The sequence below is a fragment of the Motacilla alba genome, chromosome Z, assembly GCF_015832195.1.
Source record: "Motacilla alba alba isolate MOTALB_02 chromosome Z, Motacilla_alba_V1.0_pri, whole genome shotgun sequence".
NCBI lineage: Eukaryota > Metazoa > Chordata > Aves > Passeriformes > Motacillidae > Motacilla > Motacilla alba.
The window spans coordinates 11,911,225-11,930,772 of NC_052046.1; the positions used below are offsets into that span (position 1 = coordinate 11,911,225).

The window sequence follows — 19,548 nt, forward strand, 5'->3', positions numbered from 1 at the left end:
ACTTACGTTTGTGGAGTGTCTGTGAAACCATGTACTATTATAATTACTCTGGACTATTCCAAACTTCTGTAATCCAAACTTTAGATGTTTCTCCTGAATTTTCTTTCAATCTTCCTACCTTCCTTTGTAGTTTGTGGGTGGTGTGATCATTTCTCTTTTCTAATCGTTCCCACCGTTAACCTCTGTTCCATGCATACATACATACATACATATTTATATCAAATCAAACAAATCAATTTTTTTTGTTGCTTCCAATGGTGAATAGTATCCAGGTGAGAGAAACTGGCTCTCTATAAGGTTAACATATTCCACAAATTATTTAATCAGACTTGTACAGAAGATTACTAAGTGAGTTCAGTTTACTTTTTTCAACATGTTACTTCTTTGAAGTTAACACTAATATTAAGAATATGTTTCCCTTTTATTATCTTTCAAGTATCAGGAAATTAATTTTTGCTTGTTCATGCAGTATGGATTTTCTCCTAATGAAGCTCTATATGGTCAGTTAGAATTTGTAGATCATACATGGATTTGGTAAATTTCTGTTTCTAGAAACAAATGACTACACAAGATTAGTGACAGGCAAATAAAAAATTTGTTTCTGTGGATTTTGCTAGTTGAAAATGCAGTTTAATTGCAATCCTAGAATACATTTTGCCTGCTTCCATTATAGTATTTGCATTCTTCTTATGCCAACTTGCTTACAGTTGAAACAATTCAGATTGTACAAGCTCTGTCCTTCATTCCTCAACGTTCTTTGCAGCAATTTGGAATCGTTTCTATTCCTGCAGTTGTTTGACATGTTTCTTTATTTGTTTTAGCTCTCAACAGATAAAACAGTAAAAGTTCTAAATATTTTGGAGAAGAATATTCAAGATGGATCAAAGCTTTCTACTTTACTTAACCATGTGAGTTTGAAATTTCATAATTTCACTCCATTGTGCAGAATAGTTTTCTTCACTTGAGTCCTATTAGTGATAGATGCAAATACTCTGTATGTGTGTGATTTCTGATACAATATCTGTGATTAAAGTTTGCCAAATTTTAATACTTGAAGCAAAATTCAATTAATTGTGATTTTTCAGTACTAACCATGTTTTACTATAGAAGTGACAACTCACAGATGTATTGGGAGCAACTCTATTTTCTTTTGTTTCATTTAAGATATTGTAGTCATCCTGAAGTATTCATGGTAATTCTGGTGTAATTTGCATTGTTGGGTATTTCTTTGCTATGTGTCCATAAAGCATCCTTACAAAATGGAAGAGATACTGCAGTTTTCATATAGAGTCTATCTTTCTCCTGAGCATTAAGGAGGACGTTTAAGGTTTAAGTGTTCTTACACTACAAAGTGACAATGTCAATGTAAACAAAATTAACAGGAAGTTTAGCATTTTAGGGTGGGGTTTTTTTTTTCCTGATATACCTAAAACTGCTCAAAGATTTTGAGGTTTATGAGGCTGATGTTCCATATTTCACATTTCATATATTTGTTTATACACTTTCTATTCAAAACAATATTGCAGCAAGATTAGAATTTAGTTTTAAAGAAAACCTCCTCATCTGTTGAAATAAGAGAGTAGTAGTTTATATCAGAAAGGAAGAATTTGAACTTGCATGAAAACCAGGAAAACCAGACACACTGGTACCTAAATACTTCCATCTAGATAGTTTGTAGGGGTTTCAAAGTTTCAGTATATGGTTCTGAATGTCTTAGACAATACAAATATGCATGAAAACTAAGAACTGGTTTACCTGGTCTACTTAATTGTGATGAAGTCTTTATGCTAATAATTTTAAAGTGATATTTTTCTTTTAGTTTTTTGAAGTAAAACTCAAAATTATTAAGAAGTTAATTAAATAGTCCAGTGCTTGCAATTCAGAGACAAACTTGGATTAAAAAAAATAAAGAAACTTTTTAACAAAACCAAACAAGTTTTAGATTTTCTTAAAACTATTAAAAATCATTCAAATAATTGTGGCAAAGAAAGTCTCTCCTAAGATGTAAGGTTGCTACAATGCAGTGAAAATATCTTACCTCCATGTCAGTATTTTTCAGAAGTAGAGGATACTTTAATTTTCATTTCATTTCCAAGATAATTAGGGGAAATACTATTTTTTCCCTGAAGGTGTCATTTGTGTAGGTAGCAAATTCCATAAAGCCATTGTATCTTAGAAGTTTGCAGGGACCTCTTGATTTGCAGATTTTTGTTGATTCTCTAATTATGTATATCATGTATATAATGCACTGTTCTATTGGCTCAAATTCTCTTACCCCAAAGGCAAAAAGCTGTTACAGGTTTGCCAACCTCTGATCTTTACAAGGAAAGCCAACAGTGTTGAAGAGTGGTATCATATAGGCAGTAAAGACCCTTTTTCTCTGGACGTTCTGTCTGTACCAGAGAAGCTATGAGGAATTCTACCTAGCTTTGCTGTAATAATGTTATTACAGTATTTAAGAAGTGCTAGATGGTCATATTTAACTTCATCTATGTTTGTTTTGGTACCTCGTATAAACACAGTAATACAGAGACACAGTGTCCTGTGGTCATCTAAATTGACATATTTGATAAGAGGTTGATAGTAGGTTGGTTGGTGTATGAAGCAGAAAAAAAGTTGTGTACTTACAGATTTCATGGACTTGCAACAGTCTTTTTGTATAAGAATTCCCTCTAGTGGCAGAAATCAAATGGATCAAAGCAGCAACTGGTACCACTGAAGAAAATGCCAGATGAAGGAATTAGATTTTGCTTAATGTACATCAGTCTTAAATAGAGCATGCAGCAGTCTTTCCTCATAGTGCTTCCCAATGAGACACAGAAACCTTCTTTGTGTTCTAACAGAAGAATACAGAATACAGGACTTTGAAGATCAGCTTAGAGAGACATTGTTGCTAGTAAACTTGTTGCTAGTAAAACAAATACTACTCCATTTATAAAATAAATTATTTTGGTATCACAAAGGAAATACAATATTTTATACATATGTTATGTAAGTAATGTTATTTTTTTAACTTGGTGGGAATAAAAATTTGATTTATTGTTCATACTCTCCTGTTTTTATGCCTGTTGCAGAATAATGACACTGAAGATGAGGAGAGATTATGGCGAGATCTTATTATGGAAAGAGTGACAAAATCTGCTGATGCTTGTCTTACTGCTATCAATATTATGACATCACCAAATATGCCTAAAGCTGTATATATAGAGGACGTAATAGAAAGAGTTATTCAGTACACAAAATTTCATTTGCAGAACACACTCTATCCTCAGTATGATCCTGTGTATAGAGTGGATCCTCATGGTGGTTAGTATGCTAAGAAATCTTTCCATATTAAAAGCTAAAAAAAGTTAATCTACTGTATGATGATTTAGATGACTTTCTGAAATAAGAATTTTTGTATGCAGCTTTTATACTGATAGTTCTTTCCTATCCCATACAGTATCCTGAATTAATGCACTGTTAGTTTCAGGATGATGAAACAGAGTAAAAAAACAATGAAATGTGTCATCTGAAGAACTTAGTCATGTAGCACCTTGGTTTACTGTAATAATGTCAATGTAACCACAGTATTTAGACTAAAGTTCAACTTTTATGTATAGTTATTATGCGTTGAAATAAGTGATTTCATAGTAATATGAAATATGACTAGCCATATATAGCCATGTATATAATAGTTTGTTTCAAGGAAAACTATTTAGCTTCTAGCCTTTTGCTTTCATGTACATACCTACAGATGCATGGCTTTGATTTCAAGATCCATTTAAAAATCTCAGGTCCAGCATTTAGAGCAATTATCCGTAATATTTATTGTGTGAAATTCCTGATGCTACTGAGTAGTTTTTCTAAATTGCTTTTGCAAAGTGTAGTCATGCAGTTGTTTTGGGGGCACTTTGTGAGGAAGATCACCTTTCTAGTATTTGAAACACTGAAATTATTAATGAATATGTATTTTATTTTCTAGGTGGTGTTTTAAGTTCAAAAGCAAAACGTGCCAAGTGTTCCACCCACAAGCAAAGAGTTATAGTGATGTTGTATAACAAAGTTTGTGACATTGTCAGCAGCTTGTCAGAGTTGCTGGAGATACAGCTTCTCACTGATACAACTATTCTTCAGGTAGGTTTTTTCAGAATTCCTGTCCAAAAATGTTAGCTTTGCTTTTCCTATAGTAAATGTGAAGTATAACTGTCTCAGCAACATGAAGTTTGAAATCAGTACAAGCTTTTGAATTCTTAACATCGGAGTGACTAGTTTGTTGTGTAGTATGTCATTTGCATCTTCTCTTCTGCATTTAAGAAAAGTTTAACCTTCTTGTATTGAGGTATAGAGTAGCAGAATCATTTACACTGGGAAAGATCCTTAAGAGCAACAAGTCTAAACTGCCAAGTGCACCACTAAAACCATGTCCTTAAACATCCTGTCTACATGTCTTTCAAATATCTATGGGGACATTGGCTGAACTGCTTCCATGGGCACTTAAAATCCAATCAGAACCATCCCTGGTGCAACTCATGACCCATTTCCTTTGTCTTGTCACTTGTTAGCTGGGAGAAGAGACCAGCCTGGCTACACACTCCTGGCTACACATTCCTTTCAGGGTGTTGTATAGGAGTGTAAGGCCTCCCTTGGAGCCTCCTCTTCTCCACACTACACAGCCTGAGACCCCCTCAGTCACTCCTCATAAGACCTGTGCCTTAATTTAATAACTTTATTCGCAAAATATATGAAGTAATTGTTGAATGCTTTATCTGCTGAATGAATAACCAACTTGTGAAACTGCTGAAGTACCGGTTTGTTAGTCCTATATACTTAAAATAACTTCTGTCCATTGATAGGTGTCATCGATGGGAATAACACCTTTCTTTGTAGAAAATGTCAGTGAGCTACAGTTATGTGCCATCAAATTAGTGACTGCAGTAAGTACTTTCTAATTTGTGGGTTCTTGTGCCTGTCCTGCTGAGATTTCTTAGGGCATTTACTTAGGCTGTATTTTCTCTCTGGTAGAGAATTGGAGTGTAGAATTAATGCTTCTTGCATGTTTTCACAGTTTGATATGATAATATGGAAATAGTGTTGTATCTACTTGAGCTGCTTCTATTTGCAGAGTACTGTACAGAAAGAAATAGCTTACTTCAAGCAAAAAGTAATTTGATTGTCAGTTTAAGTGTATTTTTTGATTGTCAGTTAAAGAGTAAACACAAACTCCTTCCTCTTACCTGTCCCTTTTTAAGAAATTTATTTTTTTTAATCTTTAATCCTAGCTTTGTGGTTTTCATTATTTCCTATGTTCAGATTTGAACTTATGCAATAAGTCATAGAACTAGTACAGTATTTCTGTATAATAGAACGATTTGTTTTCCTCAGAAGAGGTGGCTATCTGAAAAAAAATCACAGGATAGGTAAAATATTATTTCAGGAAAAATGTAGTAGAACACAAATGTCATTGTTCAAGTGGGAGATTTTAATCATTGTAAGAATTATATACTTCAGTATTCTGCCCAAACAAAAGGGAAAGCAAAATCAACAGTTCTGATTCTGTAAATTGAAAGAAAAGAACATATCATGTCAGGCATTAACATTAAAGCCTACCATATGAAGTAAAATCGTTTTCTCAAGTGTACTCTGCAACCTACATGTGTTCATGTAAATTGTGTTACATCAGAGTTTTCCTTGATACTGAGAGAAATAAATACTAAGTCCAAAAATTTAGTATTATACTGTTTGACTTTCCTATGTAGTGTGTTATACCATTGACAAAAATATTTTAAATAGAAGGTGTTTTCAAGACCTGTTACACATTTATCTTATATAAAGATTTTTTTTTTAAATTTCTATTTGGAAAAGCTTTTATATATTTTTTAAAGAAATGCTTACATTGAGAAAGCAACTCTTTAACAATAAGGTGAATTGTAATTTGTTGAAAAGTCATATGAAGTGTATGCTGTCATATAATTATTTACGATATATATATTTAAAAAGCTATATTTTATGTAACCATAAATCATTGTCTAATAATCCTGTAACTATTAAATAGGTGTTCTCCCGGTATGAAAAACACAGACAGCTAATATTAGAAGAAATTTTCACTTCCCTTGCACGACTACCAACTAGCAAGAGGAGTTTGAGAAACTTCAGGTAACTTCTGATGTAAATAATAACTTACAGACTATAGCATTTATAGTTTTGTAAATGTAAGATTTTTGCAGGTTGAGATTTCAAAGCAAATTGTTCGACAAATGTCTTGTAATAGTTGCTCAGTTTTATGCTATCACTTTAGTGCCTACTTACAAAAATAATTGAAACATTATTTTTCTCATCAAGAATGTGAATGGGTGTAATGTTAGTGTGTGTTGAGGATTATTTTTTGTGGGTCAATTCTTTAATTCTGTTTGTATGAAGTTACATAATTTCTTCATTGCTAAATCTTTGTGGGAAAATTTTGGCTGAATTGCTTTGAGGATACACTTAGAGCATTCTTTTCAGGAAGGGAATCAGTTTCATATCCATATCGTCTTATACGTCAGGGTTTACCACCTTTTGATGGTGTGGCAATAAGGTGGTGTTGGTGTGTGTATGGGCAGTAAACTCATACTATTTCTGAGGTTACATCAGGGAGAAACATAGTCTTCTACCAATTTAAGACAGTTACCTGCTGAAGTTTGTAGTATGCAATGCTACTGCAGATTATTGTAGGTGTAGTCCTTGTAGAAGTCACTCTAGGTCATGGTCATTATTTTCTCTTTTCTGAAAGTCCTATAAATTTCACATACATTAAATACTACAGAAAAATTATTACAGTAACAGTTTGGTTTGGTGTGTTGTGTTGGAGCAAACGTGGTATTATACATAATAAGCTTAATAATAAGTATTTTAGCAGGTAGATGTTTGTTTTATTAAATATTCCTATAGCTGTTTCAGCTAGTGAACTATGTGGTTTCAGTTCACCTCTTCTGTGCAAGAACAGTACTTACTGGTTTTGTTAAGTCAAATGTTACACTGCATAAAAAGAAGCAAATTAATAAATGAATATCTAGAATGTAGATTTCTAGCTGTGAAATGTCTGTCTTTCAAATAATTTTTGAAAGATACTACTTAGGAGCAAAATTTTTTCTTGTGTTTTGTCCTTTTTGTTTACTTTCAGTGTTAAAACTGTCTTTTGTTTTTAACAGGTTAAACAGCAGTGACACTGATGGAGAGCCTATGTACATTCAGATGGTAACAGCACTAGTTCTGCAGCTTATTCAGTGTGTGGTACACTTACCATCAGCAGAAAAGGATTCTAATTCAGAGGAGGAATCAAACAAGAAAGTAAGATATTTTTAAAGGCCTTTTTTTATGTGTGTGTGCAGAAACTACTTATGTATGTTTGTAGGTATACTACATTACTACAGTGCTGTAGTAATTAAACATTGTAATTTTAATTGCTGTAATTTTTTGATGCATAAGAAATGCTGATCTGGAAATCATAGATCTATGCTGAGATAATAGACAAATGTATCTTGTTATTTTTAGGTGGATCAAGATGTGCTTATTACTAATTCATATGAAACAGCCATGAGGACAGCACAAAATTTCCTTTCCATTTTTCTTAAGAAGTAAGTACTGTTGCATTTTTAGTGTATTGGTAAACCCAGCTCCAAATGAATACTTTGAAACCTGACCACTGAAAAGTGATAAATATCTATTCATAAAGTTATTTATAACAATATACTTTATAAATACCTAAGAGAGCTTCTTGCCTAGACAAAAATGTTTATAGAAGAGAAATTCTGCAGTGTTCTTCACACATTTAAGAGGCTGTCTCACAATTCCTATAGGATTCCTTTATTATGGTCTCTAACTTACCTGAAACCTGGAAGAGAAAGCTGAGCAAGTGTTTAAGTGGCGAAATCATGCTGATTCAGTCATCGGATATAAAAAGCCTAAAATTTACTTTCACTGAGCTAAAGTTAAGAGTGTCAATAGCTCAAAAAGGAATGTACCTGAATTGACTATAGGATTTCAAAGAACAAGTCTTTAGGTTTCTATTGTATTAATTACACTTTTTCACTTAAAGCTGAAAAGCTTTTTAATAAGCCATCTAGCAATTACATGCTTCACATCTTAAACTTAGGGATGATATACAGAAGTCAAAAAGTATCAGGTATGTTAACTTTTGCTGGCTTTTTGTTGTTGATTTGGTTTGTTAGTTGTTTGGCTGCTGTTCTTTTAGCATTCTGATTGTAACCTTTGTGAAACATAATACTGAGGTGTGCTATCACTATCAGATAAACAAAACCAAGCTTAAAGAATACAAACATACAAACTCTTAAATATCCTACTCTAGCTTCATTTTTATAATTCTACCTACTTTGTCTATTCAAGTTAATACAGACTAAATAAAGCTAAAAATAAAAATCTTAGCAACAAAATTCTGTCAAGGATTAGATGCTTTATTTCCAGTGCAACTTGGAGGGATAACTGTTTAAGCTATTTCTCTACAAACGAATAAAACAAATTTTCCACTAGTATTTTAGATTTGTTTTCTTGAAATTGCATAAAACTCTTTATTTCTGATTAAACATGGAATTACTTCTGTTTGTATCAGGATAAAAAACTTTATATGGCTGTTAAATTCGCTTACAAAAAGCATTTTCTTGTTAACAGGTGTGGCAGTAAACAAGGGGAGGAAGATTACAGGCCACTGTTTGAGAACTTTATTCAAGATCTTCTTTCAACAGTCAATAAACCAGAATGGCCAGCTGCAGAGTTGCTACTTAGCTTACTAGGAAGGCTGTTGGTAAGGGGTTCTTTTTTATAACTATATGAATTCATTTCTTGTTACAATGAAGACTTGTTTATTTCTGCTAAACACTACTACTGTAAGAATGCTTTCTGATTGTTGACACACATGCAGCATGTAAGGATTTCCTTGCATGTAACACTACTATGCAACACATAAATAATAGAATTTTGGTTAGAGGATCAATCATATGGAGCTTGTTAAAAATTGTATATACAGTTTCTCTTGGAAGTCCAGTTTCACTATTTGATTACATTTTCAACATTAAAAAGTGTCATTTCATAGCATCTTATAAGTGTATATATTTATTTGGAGTAAAGTCAGCCTAACAGCTGACTTATACTTATTAAGTGTCTCCTCTGGACTATTCCCTTAGCACAGAACCAGGAAACAGCTCTGTAGTTTGGTTTTTTACAAGTACAGCAAAGGCTTATGACATTTTACAGAATGGGAATGCTTGTGTTAGTGTGGTTTTTGAGTGTTGCTCTTCAGTATTATAATGTAATTAATACAGTAATTTGAGCTGCTTCTTGAAAAAGTATTGTCTTGTTCTTGGTAAAATGTAGCTTTATCTTTGTGTGAATAATGAGGAGGTAGCATTATAGTGCTTATAATCTGTGCTGTTGGTGATCTGCTGTGCTAGTTGTCCAGTTTGTGTAATGAAAATATGTATTTAAAAAAACTCTGACAGACATACTTGTGGAGCAAGAGAGGCCAAATAAAAAGATATATTAATATAAAGTAAGTAATGTATGTGTAATATAATAGTAAATTATATAATTTTAAGCAATATGGAAGTTAAGTGGAAATTTTAATAAGGTAAAGCAATCTTTTGTGAGAAGAATCTCTGTGGCATAAATGAATATTTATTTTTAAATGTCTGTTCTGCTTTTCTTAGGTTCACCAGTTCAGTAACAAATCCACAGAAATGGCATTAAGGGTTGCATCTCTTGACTATCTTGGAACTGTAGCAGCAAGACTGAGGAAAGATGCAGTCACTAGCAAAATGGATCAAGGATCTTTAGCCAGAATCCTCAAACAGGTGTGTGAGACATCCATGGCAGCCAGATGGAGATCTATCCATTCAAATCCTTGACATTTTTAAATATACTTGAAAAACTGACATTATGGAGAATCAGTCATAATTCAGTCTTTATGTTTCTGAATCAAATATACACAATTTATAAGTGTCACATTTCTTAACTCATGTCTTCATTGCACCATTTCTATAGTGATCCTATAAATTAATTAATTACAGTGGTTAGTCAGTTTTCTTGTGACAATATTGAGGAAATAATGGAGTAACAGTTGGATTCTATCTTAAGAGGCCTTAAAAATACATATGAACCTGCATTTGCTATTGCAAAGTGGGACTTGAGCTTCTGGCACTCAAATACATACTTTAGAGAGTTAATCTATTAGTCTTGCAGGGCTTGTTTTTATGTGGTATAATTTGAGGTTTTGGGAGTGTTTTGGTGTTTTTTCCTGAATTTGCATGTATGTCTGTAGTGGGTTGATGCTGGCTAGATGCCAGGCCCTCACCCAAGCTGCTGTGACTCCTCTCTGCAGCTGCACAGAGAGAAAATGTAAGGAAGGGTCCATGGGTTGAAATAAGAACCAGGACAGATCACTCACCAAATACCAGCAGGGCCAAAATAGGCTCTTCTTAGAGCTATGAAGTGAATTCATTACTAACAAAATCAGATCAGGATAATGAGAACTTAAATAAACCCTTAGAAACACCTTTCCCACTCTATTCCCTCCTTCAGTCTACCTTCTTCCCCAGCAGTGCAAGGAGACAGGGAATGGGGGTTGTGGTCTGTTCATCACCCAGGACTTCTCTCACTGCTGAGGGAGAGGAGTCATTCCCCTGCTGCACCGTGGGGTCCCTCCTGTGGGAGACAGTTCTCCATGAACTTCTCCAAGGTGAGTCCATCCCATGGGCAGCAGCACGCCTCTGCAGCACTGGGTCACTCTTCTGGGAGGTGCAGTCCTTCAGGGACAGGCTGCTCCAGCCTGGGAGCAGGGCCCTTTTCCCACAGGTCTCCCACAGGGTCCTCTCAGGCACCCAGCTGCTCTGGTGTGGGCTCCTCCAGGGGCTGCAGAGGAATCTCAGTTCCAGTGCCTGGAGCATTTCCTCCCCCTCCTCCTTCACTGACACTTGTGTCTGCAGGACTCACATGTTCTCACCTCACTGTCCTTTGGTCACAATTACATCTGAACAATATCTTTTTTGTTCTTTCTTCTAAAATATGTTATCACAGAGACATTACCACCATCTCTAATTAGCCTAGCCTTGGCCAGCAGCACCTCCATCTTTGGAGCCACCAGGGACTGGCTCTGCTGGACATGGAAGAAGCTTCTGGTAGCTTCTCACAGAAGCCACCCCTGTAGCCCCCCCCAGTACCAAAACCAAACCAGGCAAAGTCTTTCATTAAAGAGCTTGTATTTGGATTTCTGCTAATGTTGCTCAAAATCTGCAGGAGTGGCAACATCTGCTAAAGCAAGGTATACATTTGGCTCTATATAATACATAATGTGAGAGAATCTCATGTCCCATGTGCCCTTTTATAAACAAGGACTTGCTTTTTTCTTATTCTTATGGATACTATACATTTCTTTCTGCACTTACTTTTTTCAGGATTTCCCTCCCTTTCACTTCCCTGAAAAGACTACAGATCTAGTACACATACTTTACAATGACCATTAAATTCATATTGAAAGAAAAACTTCAATACTTTTCAGGCATTCAGTTAAAGAGTGAGTCATCTCCTCCTTTATGAGGCTGATTCTTCCAATAATTTCTTTCTGTTAGAATATTCTACAACATACAGTGTCAAATCTTTATGTCTATGGCATAATATAATTTATACTTCTGTATGATAAGGGATTATAGTTCTCCTCTGTTGACAGGGACTCTGACAATTCTACATTATACTTAGTGAGAAAGTATTTCAGAAGAATCCTTTTCTCTCTTCTTATCCTCAGAAGTTGTAGTAGTATTGAAAAATATTCTAGAAAGATATATACCTGAGCAGTGACCTGAATTTTTCTGTTTGGTTTCATGTTTTTACAGGATCAGGAAGCTGCTAGGCATTGGCATCTGCAGAAAATAAAATTGCTGTGGGAAATTAAATGTTGAAACTGTTTTTTTTCAGTTTCTTAGAAAACTTAGTATTAGTAATGGTAGACAGTACCATCCATGATTGTGGAAAGTGTGTTCTATACAGTACCATTAATCAGGGCAGACTGTTGTGTTACTTATAAATTTGTAAGAGAAGAACAATGTGTGCAGTACAGCTGACCTTCACTTTCCTGGTCAAATGGCAAGAAAATAAGAAAATGCATTTGCTGTTGTCATCAGAAACTTAAATTATAAGCTAATTATTCAGAAATTAGCTCACAACTCTACAGATTTTTCTTCCTTTCTAAATTGAATACTTCTGTTGGATATTTTCTATTCAGATATCATTACCACAATATTAGTCAATGATTGATAAATGCATATAGTGCTCCCTGCTGTGGTTTGGACCCATGATTCATAGAATATGTTTTAGAGAAAAATCTATTCTCTTTTGACATTTTCAAACAGTATATTTTTTTTAGAAATAGATTGTCCAGTTTATTTGAACACTTGTGCATGCTTTTCTTTAGTTTCATTAGTGTATCTCTTGATACACAGATGTTTTGGACTTGTTAATGTTACTTTTCTCTGCTTGCTGATGTTTGCAAGCTATGTTATGTGCTGCATATGTGTCAGGATTCTCAGTCAATGCTGTTAGTACAGAACTGAAGATGGTTTTTTGTTAAAGTTTCATTGCTGACAAAGAAACTTCTTTAATTCTGGCTGGAGAATTTAAAGCCAAAAATTATTCTTCTACTTTCATTTTGATTATTGAATATTTTTTTAAAGGATTCAGTTTCTCTTTGTTTGTTCTGGGATTTTTATTTGTTTGATAGTAGTAAAGCAGTTAAACATCAAACACTCCTTACATTAAGCCAGTTATCTACAGAAGTTCAGGTTTGTCAAAGGCCAGAATTTCACTCACAATTTTCACATCAGAGTGTTTTTTATATATATATGTATGTATGTATGTATGTATGTATATATGTATATGTTTTTGTGTGTGTATATATACCTATTCAGTATTATATGTCTTGTAGGCATGCTTTCAACTCTTAAACTCATTAATTTTGGAGTAAAAGAATAATTTGTAACAGCAACAACTGCAAGGATCTGGGTATTTTAGTATAATATTGTTGAAATAAAGGTGTTTTCTGGGTTTCACTCTTTTTTATTTTTCTGTGACAGAGGGTCCTCATGCAAGATCACAGAAAGAAAACAAACCAAATCAATCAGTTTGCTTTAAAACCAGTCTTGTTCTGCTCTTAATGTTTTTCTACTTTGTAACTAATTGGTTAAAAAATTAGTAATGCTGTACAATTATGCAAACAAGTGACTTCAATGTATTGTATGTATGTACATGCAGATTTTCAGATGGTAATTATGACTGCAATATTCTTGTTTGTAACTATCTTTCTACTTCTAACAGGTTTCAGGAGGAGATGATGAAATTCAACAGCTGCAAAAGGCTTTACTAGATTATCTGGATGAGAACACAGAAATTGATGCATCATTAGTGGTAAATTTTAGCTTTCTTTCATCAGAAATGTATATAAATAATTTCAGTAACATGTAGTGAAGAAAATTATTTTTGATTATATATATTAGTGCTTCAGTTAAATTGTCACCCTGACATATACTGTTGATTGTGTTTTCAAAGTAGTGTTGATGCATTAGAGTCCCTAAATTTCATTATGAATCTGTTAACTTTCTTGTTCTATATCTGTTGGTTTTGTTTTCTGTTAATCCCGCTCTATTTCTCCAGTTTTCTCGGAAGTTCTATGTAGCTCAGTGGTTCCGTGATACAACTATGGAGACAGAAAAAGCAATTAAATCTCAGAAGGATGAGGATTCATCTGAGGGAACTCATCATGCAAAAGATGTTGAGACCACAGGACAAATCATGCATAGAGCGGAAAGTCGCAAAAAGTTTCTTCGCAGCATCATTAAAACTGCTCCATCCCAGTTCAGCACATTAAAGTATGTTTCAGTACCACTTTCTTCTTTATTATCCATGCATTTGATATTTTAAATAATTTTTTTGTGAACATGTCCTGATTAACACATGAAATTTATTTCAGGATGAATTCTGATACTGTGGACTATGAAGATGCATGTTTGATTGTTCGCTACTTGGCCTCTATGAGGCCGTTTGCCCAGAGCTTCGATATTTATTTGACACAGGTAAACTGTGACTGGAAGTCTTTGTATAGTGAGACACAGTTGGATTCTGATTCCGAACACTTTCACAGCCACATGTTATTATCTGTCCATTGTTGAGCAGAGGTCTTTACAGGCCATGATAATACCATGTGCTTTCATATTCTGTTTTGGTGGCAAAAGTGACTGGGCTTCTTTTTCTTGCATGTGTTTTGTATGTTATAATGTGCATACATTATTTTATTTATTCATGTATAGTTATGGCAAAATCACTGTATGCACACAGTAAGAGGGTCATTGCAAAGTGTTGAAATAATTTTCACAGCTTTTGTAAGATGCTTATTATTTTGGTAAGATTAACTCATGAAATTGAGCTTAATTTGATTTGAAAGTAAAAGCCAGATTGGCCAGTTGATTGCAGTGCGTGTTGCTGTCACTTTGGAAGCTGCTGTTTGACCAAGTGTAGTTTCTTGCTTTTTCTGGGAGAAGGGTGCGAACACTGGCTTAGTGACATGTTTGAAATTCAGTACTAGTTTAGGTGCACTACTTAAATTGATCCACATACAGAGCCATACTTAGAGTGCCCTTGTCCAACTCTGCTGTTAAAAGAACCATGGTGAAAGCCACAACTGAATGACAAAAGCAGAATTTAAATTTAAGAACCTTTTAACCAATTTTAGAAAGGTAGCAAATAATGGAAAATATCCATGTTCAGTTTTCAGTGCTATGAAACATCACTTACGTGCATCTTTTTTCTTTCTCTGAGAAGATAAACTCAGCTTTTAGTTATTATTATTATTTTAGTAATATTATTTTTGTGTTATTGTGCTGCATTTTTGGTCTTAATTATTATTTGGTACCTTCCCAAAACAATTGCATCTTTGTTTTTGTTCTCTTCTAGATTCTGCGTGTACTTGGTGAAAATGCAATTGCTGTTCGAACAAAAGCCATGAAGTGCTTGTCTGAGGTTGTTGCTGTAGACCCCAGTATTCTAGCCAGGGTAAAAAAGAAAATATCTACCATGCACATATCACTCTTAAAATAAATTTTTATTTCTTATTCTGAATCTTTGTTTCATCTGTTCTTTTTAGCTGGATATGCAACGAGGAGTTCATGGGCGGCTAATGGATAACTCCACTAGTGTACGAGAAGCGGCTGTGGAGCTGCTTGGCCGATTTGTGCTCTGTCGTCCTCAGCTTGCTGAGCAGTATTATGACATGCTGATTGAAAGAATATTGGTACGGTGACTTGTGGTATTTATGGTAAAATAAGTGGCATTGGAAAATTTGCTTTTAACTGAGCCTATTTCATAAATTGGAATTGTTTGAATGGTGAGCCATCATGCTTTTAAGGACACCCTTGTAAAATGCACCCCTTGCTTCCAGGGAGGCTTTATTACGCTGAAAGGTGAACTTCTACAGAAAGTCATACAGCATCAGGACCAGGGCTATATTTCTTTTGTTATTAGTGCTCAAATTAGCTGTGTCATGGCTTAAGCCCAAATAGAAGTTTAGCACACACCATGCAGCTCCTCACTGAACTCCCGCATCTCTTACCCCACCCTGGTGGAATGAGCTGGGGGGAGTAAAATTTGCAGTAAAATTTACATGTTGAGATAAGACTATTTAATAATTGAAAATAAAGTAAAATACAATAAAAATTATAAATAATGATAATAAAAAGAAATCAAACAATTGATGCACAAAGTAGCTGCTCACCATCTGCTGACCCAGGCCAGAGCCCCATTCCCAAACCTAGATTGGCTGTACTTTCTAATAACTCCCCCTAGTTTATATACCAGGCATGACGTTCTGTGGTATGGAGTATCCCTTTGGCCAGTTAAGTCACCTGTCCTGGTATGCTCCCTCCCAGTTTCTTTTGCCTACCTCCTTGTTAGCAGAACATAAGACAAGGAGGGAAAAAATAGTCCTTGATTTGGATAAACACAAATTAGCCAAAACCAAAACATCAGTGTGTTATCAGCACCATTCTCATTCTGAATACAAAACACTGCACTGTAACAGCTACTGAGAAGAAATTAACTCTACCTTAGCTTTAACCTGGACAAAGTGAAATAAGGAATTTTGCTGCATATTTGAAGTCTAAAATATGGATAATTGAGGGCAGCTTTTCTGTGCTATGTTTAGTGTTTTGAAAGGCTTATTAGTTTTTTTACAAAACAGTGAGTTTTTTGTCTAGGCGTTCAATGTTAATTTAACTGTCGGATAACATTAGCTTATAGTATCCATGTCAGGATTTTAGTCAAGCATTACACGTTTGCTATAGTTACATGATAAAACAAGTTTGTGAAGGCTTTTGGAGATAAGTAGGTCATATGCATACAATAATACAGAAAGTAGTTGAATCTGACTTTCAGATTCAACAGGTTTTGAGTAAGGTGATATGAAGTGATCTCCTCATCTATCTCCTTTGATGAAGCCTAGTAAAATGGAAATGACTGCCTGCATGTATCTTATCCATAAGCTTTATCCAAAGGCTTAAAGTACTGCTATCCAAATCTGTAGGGAATCTCGTATGTTCCAATAAAGTAGCTATAGCATCACCATATCTGGCTTGTAAATAAGTGGATTCCAACATCATGAGTTTCTGCATGGGAGGATATAGATGGAAAAAGTGTTTCAGCATTCTGGGAACTCAGCTAGTGCCTTTAGAAAAAGTTATGCTGAGCTTTTGTATAAATGCATTCCAGAAGATTTTAGTTGCTTTTTCTAAATAAATTTTGCAAGTCAAATTGGTTTATCTTCAAATATTAATTCATATAGAAAATAAATTAATGTTTCTGATTTTTTTCAAGAGTGTAATTCTATTCTCTTCACAGGATACTGGCATCAGTGTCAGAAAAAGAGTCATTAAAATACTTAGGGATATCTGCATTGAACAACCAACCTTTCCCAAAATTACAGAAATGTGTGTGAAAATGATTCGGAGAGTCAATGATGAAGAAGGCATTAAGGTAGAATGAAACATGTCCTTCAGAATTTTAATTACTGTTGCTTTAGTGTTTCCCTATTTTGACAAAATTAAAAAGGTATTTTAAGAGCTGATATTTTAGCTTCCTGTAATTCTCTCTGACTTACTTCTCTTTCTTTTCTATCCTCTGTTTTCTGTAGCTTCTTGCTGACAATCAAAATATTTTAAATATTTTTCCAGAGATTTTTTTTCTTCTTGCAAGTGTTTTCTCTGGTGTTTCTCTTTTCTAACAAGTGAAATTGGCATATAAAACTTTGATTTCTGCCAATCAATAAATTTTAAGTAAAAATTAACTACTTGACATTAATATATGCCATGTGTAATTATTAAAGTTATAAAGTATTAATCTGTGCTAATGTTCAGTGAGGCATTATTCCCCCTGAAATGTTGCTTATGTGGTCATACTCTACCCTTTGTGCAGTGTGTATTTGCAGAAGAGCACAAACCCAATATAATGTGTTAAATCATAAAGCTGACAATGATAAATTTGTTTAATTTGACAAAATAATTTTAAAATTGTTGAGTAATTAAGGACACAGCTGTTGTAATTTTGTATCACACATTCAGTAAAATCTAAAAATTCTAAAGCGGCAGCAGATATTTTTACCTCTTGAGGTATGTTAATGTAAAGTGGCTTTCTGAGAAGACTCTTGATCAACAAGCAGAACAGCTAGAGTCAAGGTGCTGTTGGAAAGGGAGGATGACCATATTCTTTCCCCTCCTTCTTCTTACCTTTTTAACAGTAAGAAAAAAGGAGGCATAAACTTCAATGTGTTTTTAACAGTTCCATGAAAGAGAAGTAATTTTGGAATAATTTTTATTCACTTGCATTCTATTTTATATTGTCCTCCATTCAAAAACATTGGAAGGTAACATACTTTCTATATTTGAGTGTAGAGACTTGGCTTCTCTCTCTTTCCCACCTTGTCACAGATGTTTTGTGAACTAAAGGAACTTACCACTGTTGCTGCAGTTCTGCTGTAGGGATTGTTTGTTCAGTTGTCAGCTTCTCAGCTGTGTTTTTCTGAGGAATACCAATTAATGCAGGAAGGTAGTAACTTTATTTTCTGTAGCATTAGTTCACATTGTTTCATTTTGCTGAAGTTTGGCATGAGATCAGTGTAAGTCCTGTAATAGTAGATCTGGGTCTGTCTCAGATAACATTTCCTACTACAGTCTCATTTTCATAATTCCTTATGAAAAGGCACAGATCATCAGCACATCTGTTGTGTGAATGTTCTAGAAATAATACTAATGTAAATTTATTTATTTCTGCTAATATTTTATTTTCCTTCAGAAATTAGTAAATGAGACATTCCAGAAGCTCTGGTTTACTCCAACTCCACACCATGACAAAGAAGCAATGACAAGGAAAATACTAAACATCACTGATGTGGTATGTTTAACAAATTTGAGTCATGTGCAAAATTCAATTTTGATTTTAGTATCTTAGAAACATTATGTGTATTTTTTGAACAAAATAATATGTCAGAGAGTTTCCCTTTTTATATTTCCTGGCATGAAATACACTCCAAAAATATTCATGTGATTGAGCAAGTTGTAGGAAATCTTAAATGCTCACTAATTTGCGGTCAATAATAACTGCAACCACACTATATTCAGATTCCATTAAGTACTTGTTCAGTTAAAACAGGACCAATTTCTGTTGTATGTAATATTCTACAGGAATTGCTAGCAGCATATAGTTAAGCCTACCTAAGAATTTGTCTCTTAAAATAAAATTTTCCTCAAACAATTGATAACCTTTATTTGGCAAAGTTAATAAGCTGTTTTAATAAATACAGGGTCGTGTTTTTACTCAGAGTAAACTGGTGTCTGCATAATTGTATCTTACTATTTAGGAGCAGCAAATTAAATATCATATCTCCAAAATAACAAAATCTATTTTAGATAAAAATGTTCTAATTTGTAGTGAAAATACATTGTATAAAACCACTGTGCTGAAAAGATGTTTTAATATCAATTATTCAAATAACTAAATTTCAAATTTAAAAACTGACTTATTTACTTAAAGTTATAGGGTTTTAGTTCATTTTACTTTACAGGTTTTTTAAAAATTATAGTCTAGTTTGCAGTTTTCCTATCTGAGAAGTCAGTCAATTTAACTTCTGTTTAATTCTGAGTTCTCTTCCAAGTTTTAATTTGAACTACCTGTGTGCTGTTGTGCTGTTCCTGATATATGATGCCAGTGAAGGCTTGTTCTGTTTATATAAAAACGTGTGTGTATATATGTGTATATATGTGTATATATATATATATATGTGTGTGTGTATATATATATATATATATATATATATATATATGTGTGTGTGTGTGTGTGTGTGTATATATATATATATATATATGTATGTATGTATGTATGTATGTATGTATACCTAAATAAATGTGTGTGTCTGTGTGTTTGCGCACACGTGTACTTTTCTCTGGTGCCCAGTGACAGGACACAAGGGAATGGCCTGAAGTTGTGTCA

The 19,548-nt window shown here is 34.0% G+C and overlaps 1 protein-coding gene across 9 annotated transcripts in view; it reads left to right on the top strand.

Moving 5' to 3' along the window:
- Positions 1-19,548, top strand: part of NIPBL (NIPBL cohesin loading factor) — a 158,933-nt gene that overhangs the window by 122,779 nt on the left and 16,606 nt on the right. For all 9 annotated transcript variants that reach the window (XM_038124293.1, XM_038124292.1, XM_038124294.1 and 6 more), the window contains 16 exons: positions 822-908; positions 3,075-3,306; positions 3,965-4,116; positions 4,836-4,916; positions 6,035-6,135; positions 7,170-7,308; positions 7,513-7,595; positions 8,647-8,779; positions 9,681-9,824; positions 13,336-13,425; positions 13,672-13,886; positions 13,988-14,090; positions 14,968-15,066; positions 15,158-15,304; positions 16,906-17,040; positions 18,355-18,453. In XM_038124293.1, coding sequence (XP_037980221.1) covers positions 822-908; positions 3,075-3,306; positions 3,965-4,116; positions 4,836-4,916; positions 6,035-6,135; positions 7,170-7,308; positions 7,513-7,595; positions 8,647-8,779; positions 9,681-9,824; positions 13,336-13,425; positions 13,672-13,886; positions 13,988-14,090; positions 14,968-15,066; positions 15,158-15,304; positions 16,906-17,040; positions 18,355-18,453 — 2,040 coding nt within the window. The remainder of the gene's footprint in view (positions 1-821; positions 909-3,074; positions 3,307-3,964; positions 4,117-4,835; positions 4,917-6,034; positions 6,136-7,169; positions 7,309-7,512; positions 7,596-8,646; positions 8,780-9,680; positions 9,825-13,335; positions 13,426-13,671; positions 13,887-13,987; positions 14,091-14,967; positions 15,067-15,157; positions 15,305-16,905; positions 17,041-18,354; positions 18,454-19,548) is intronic.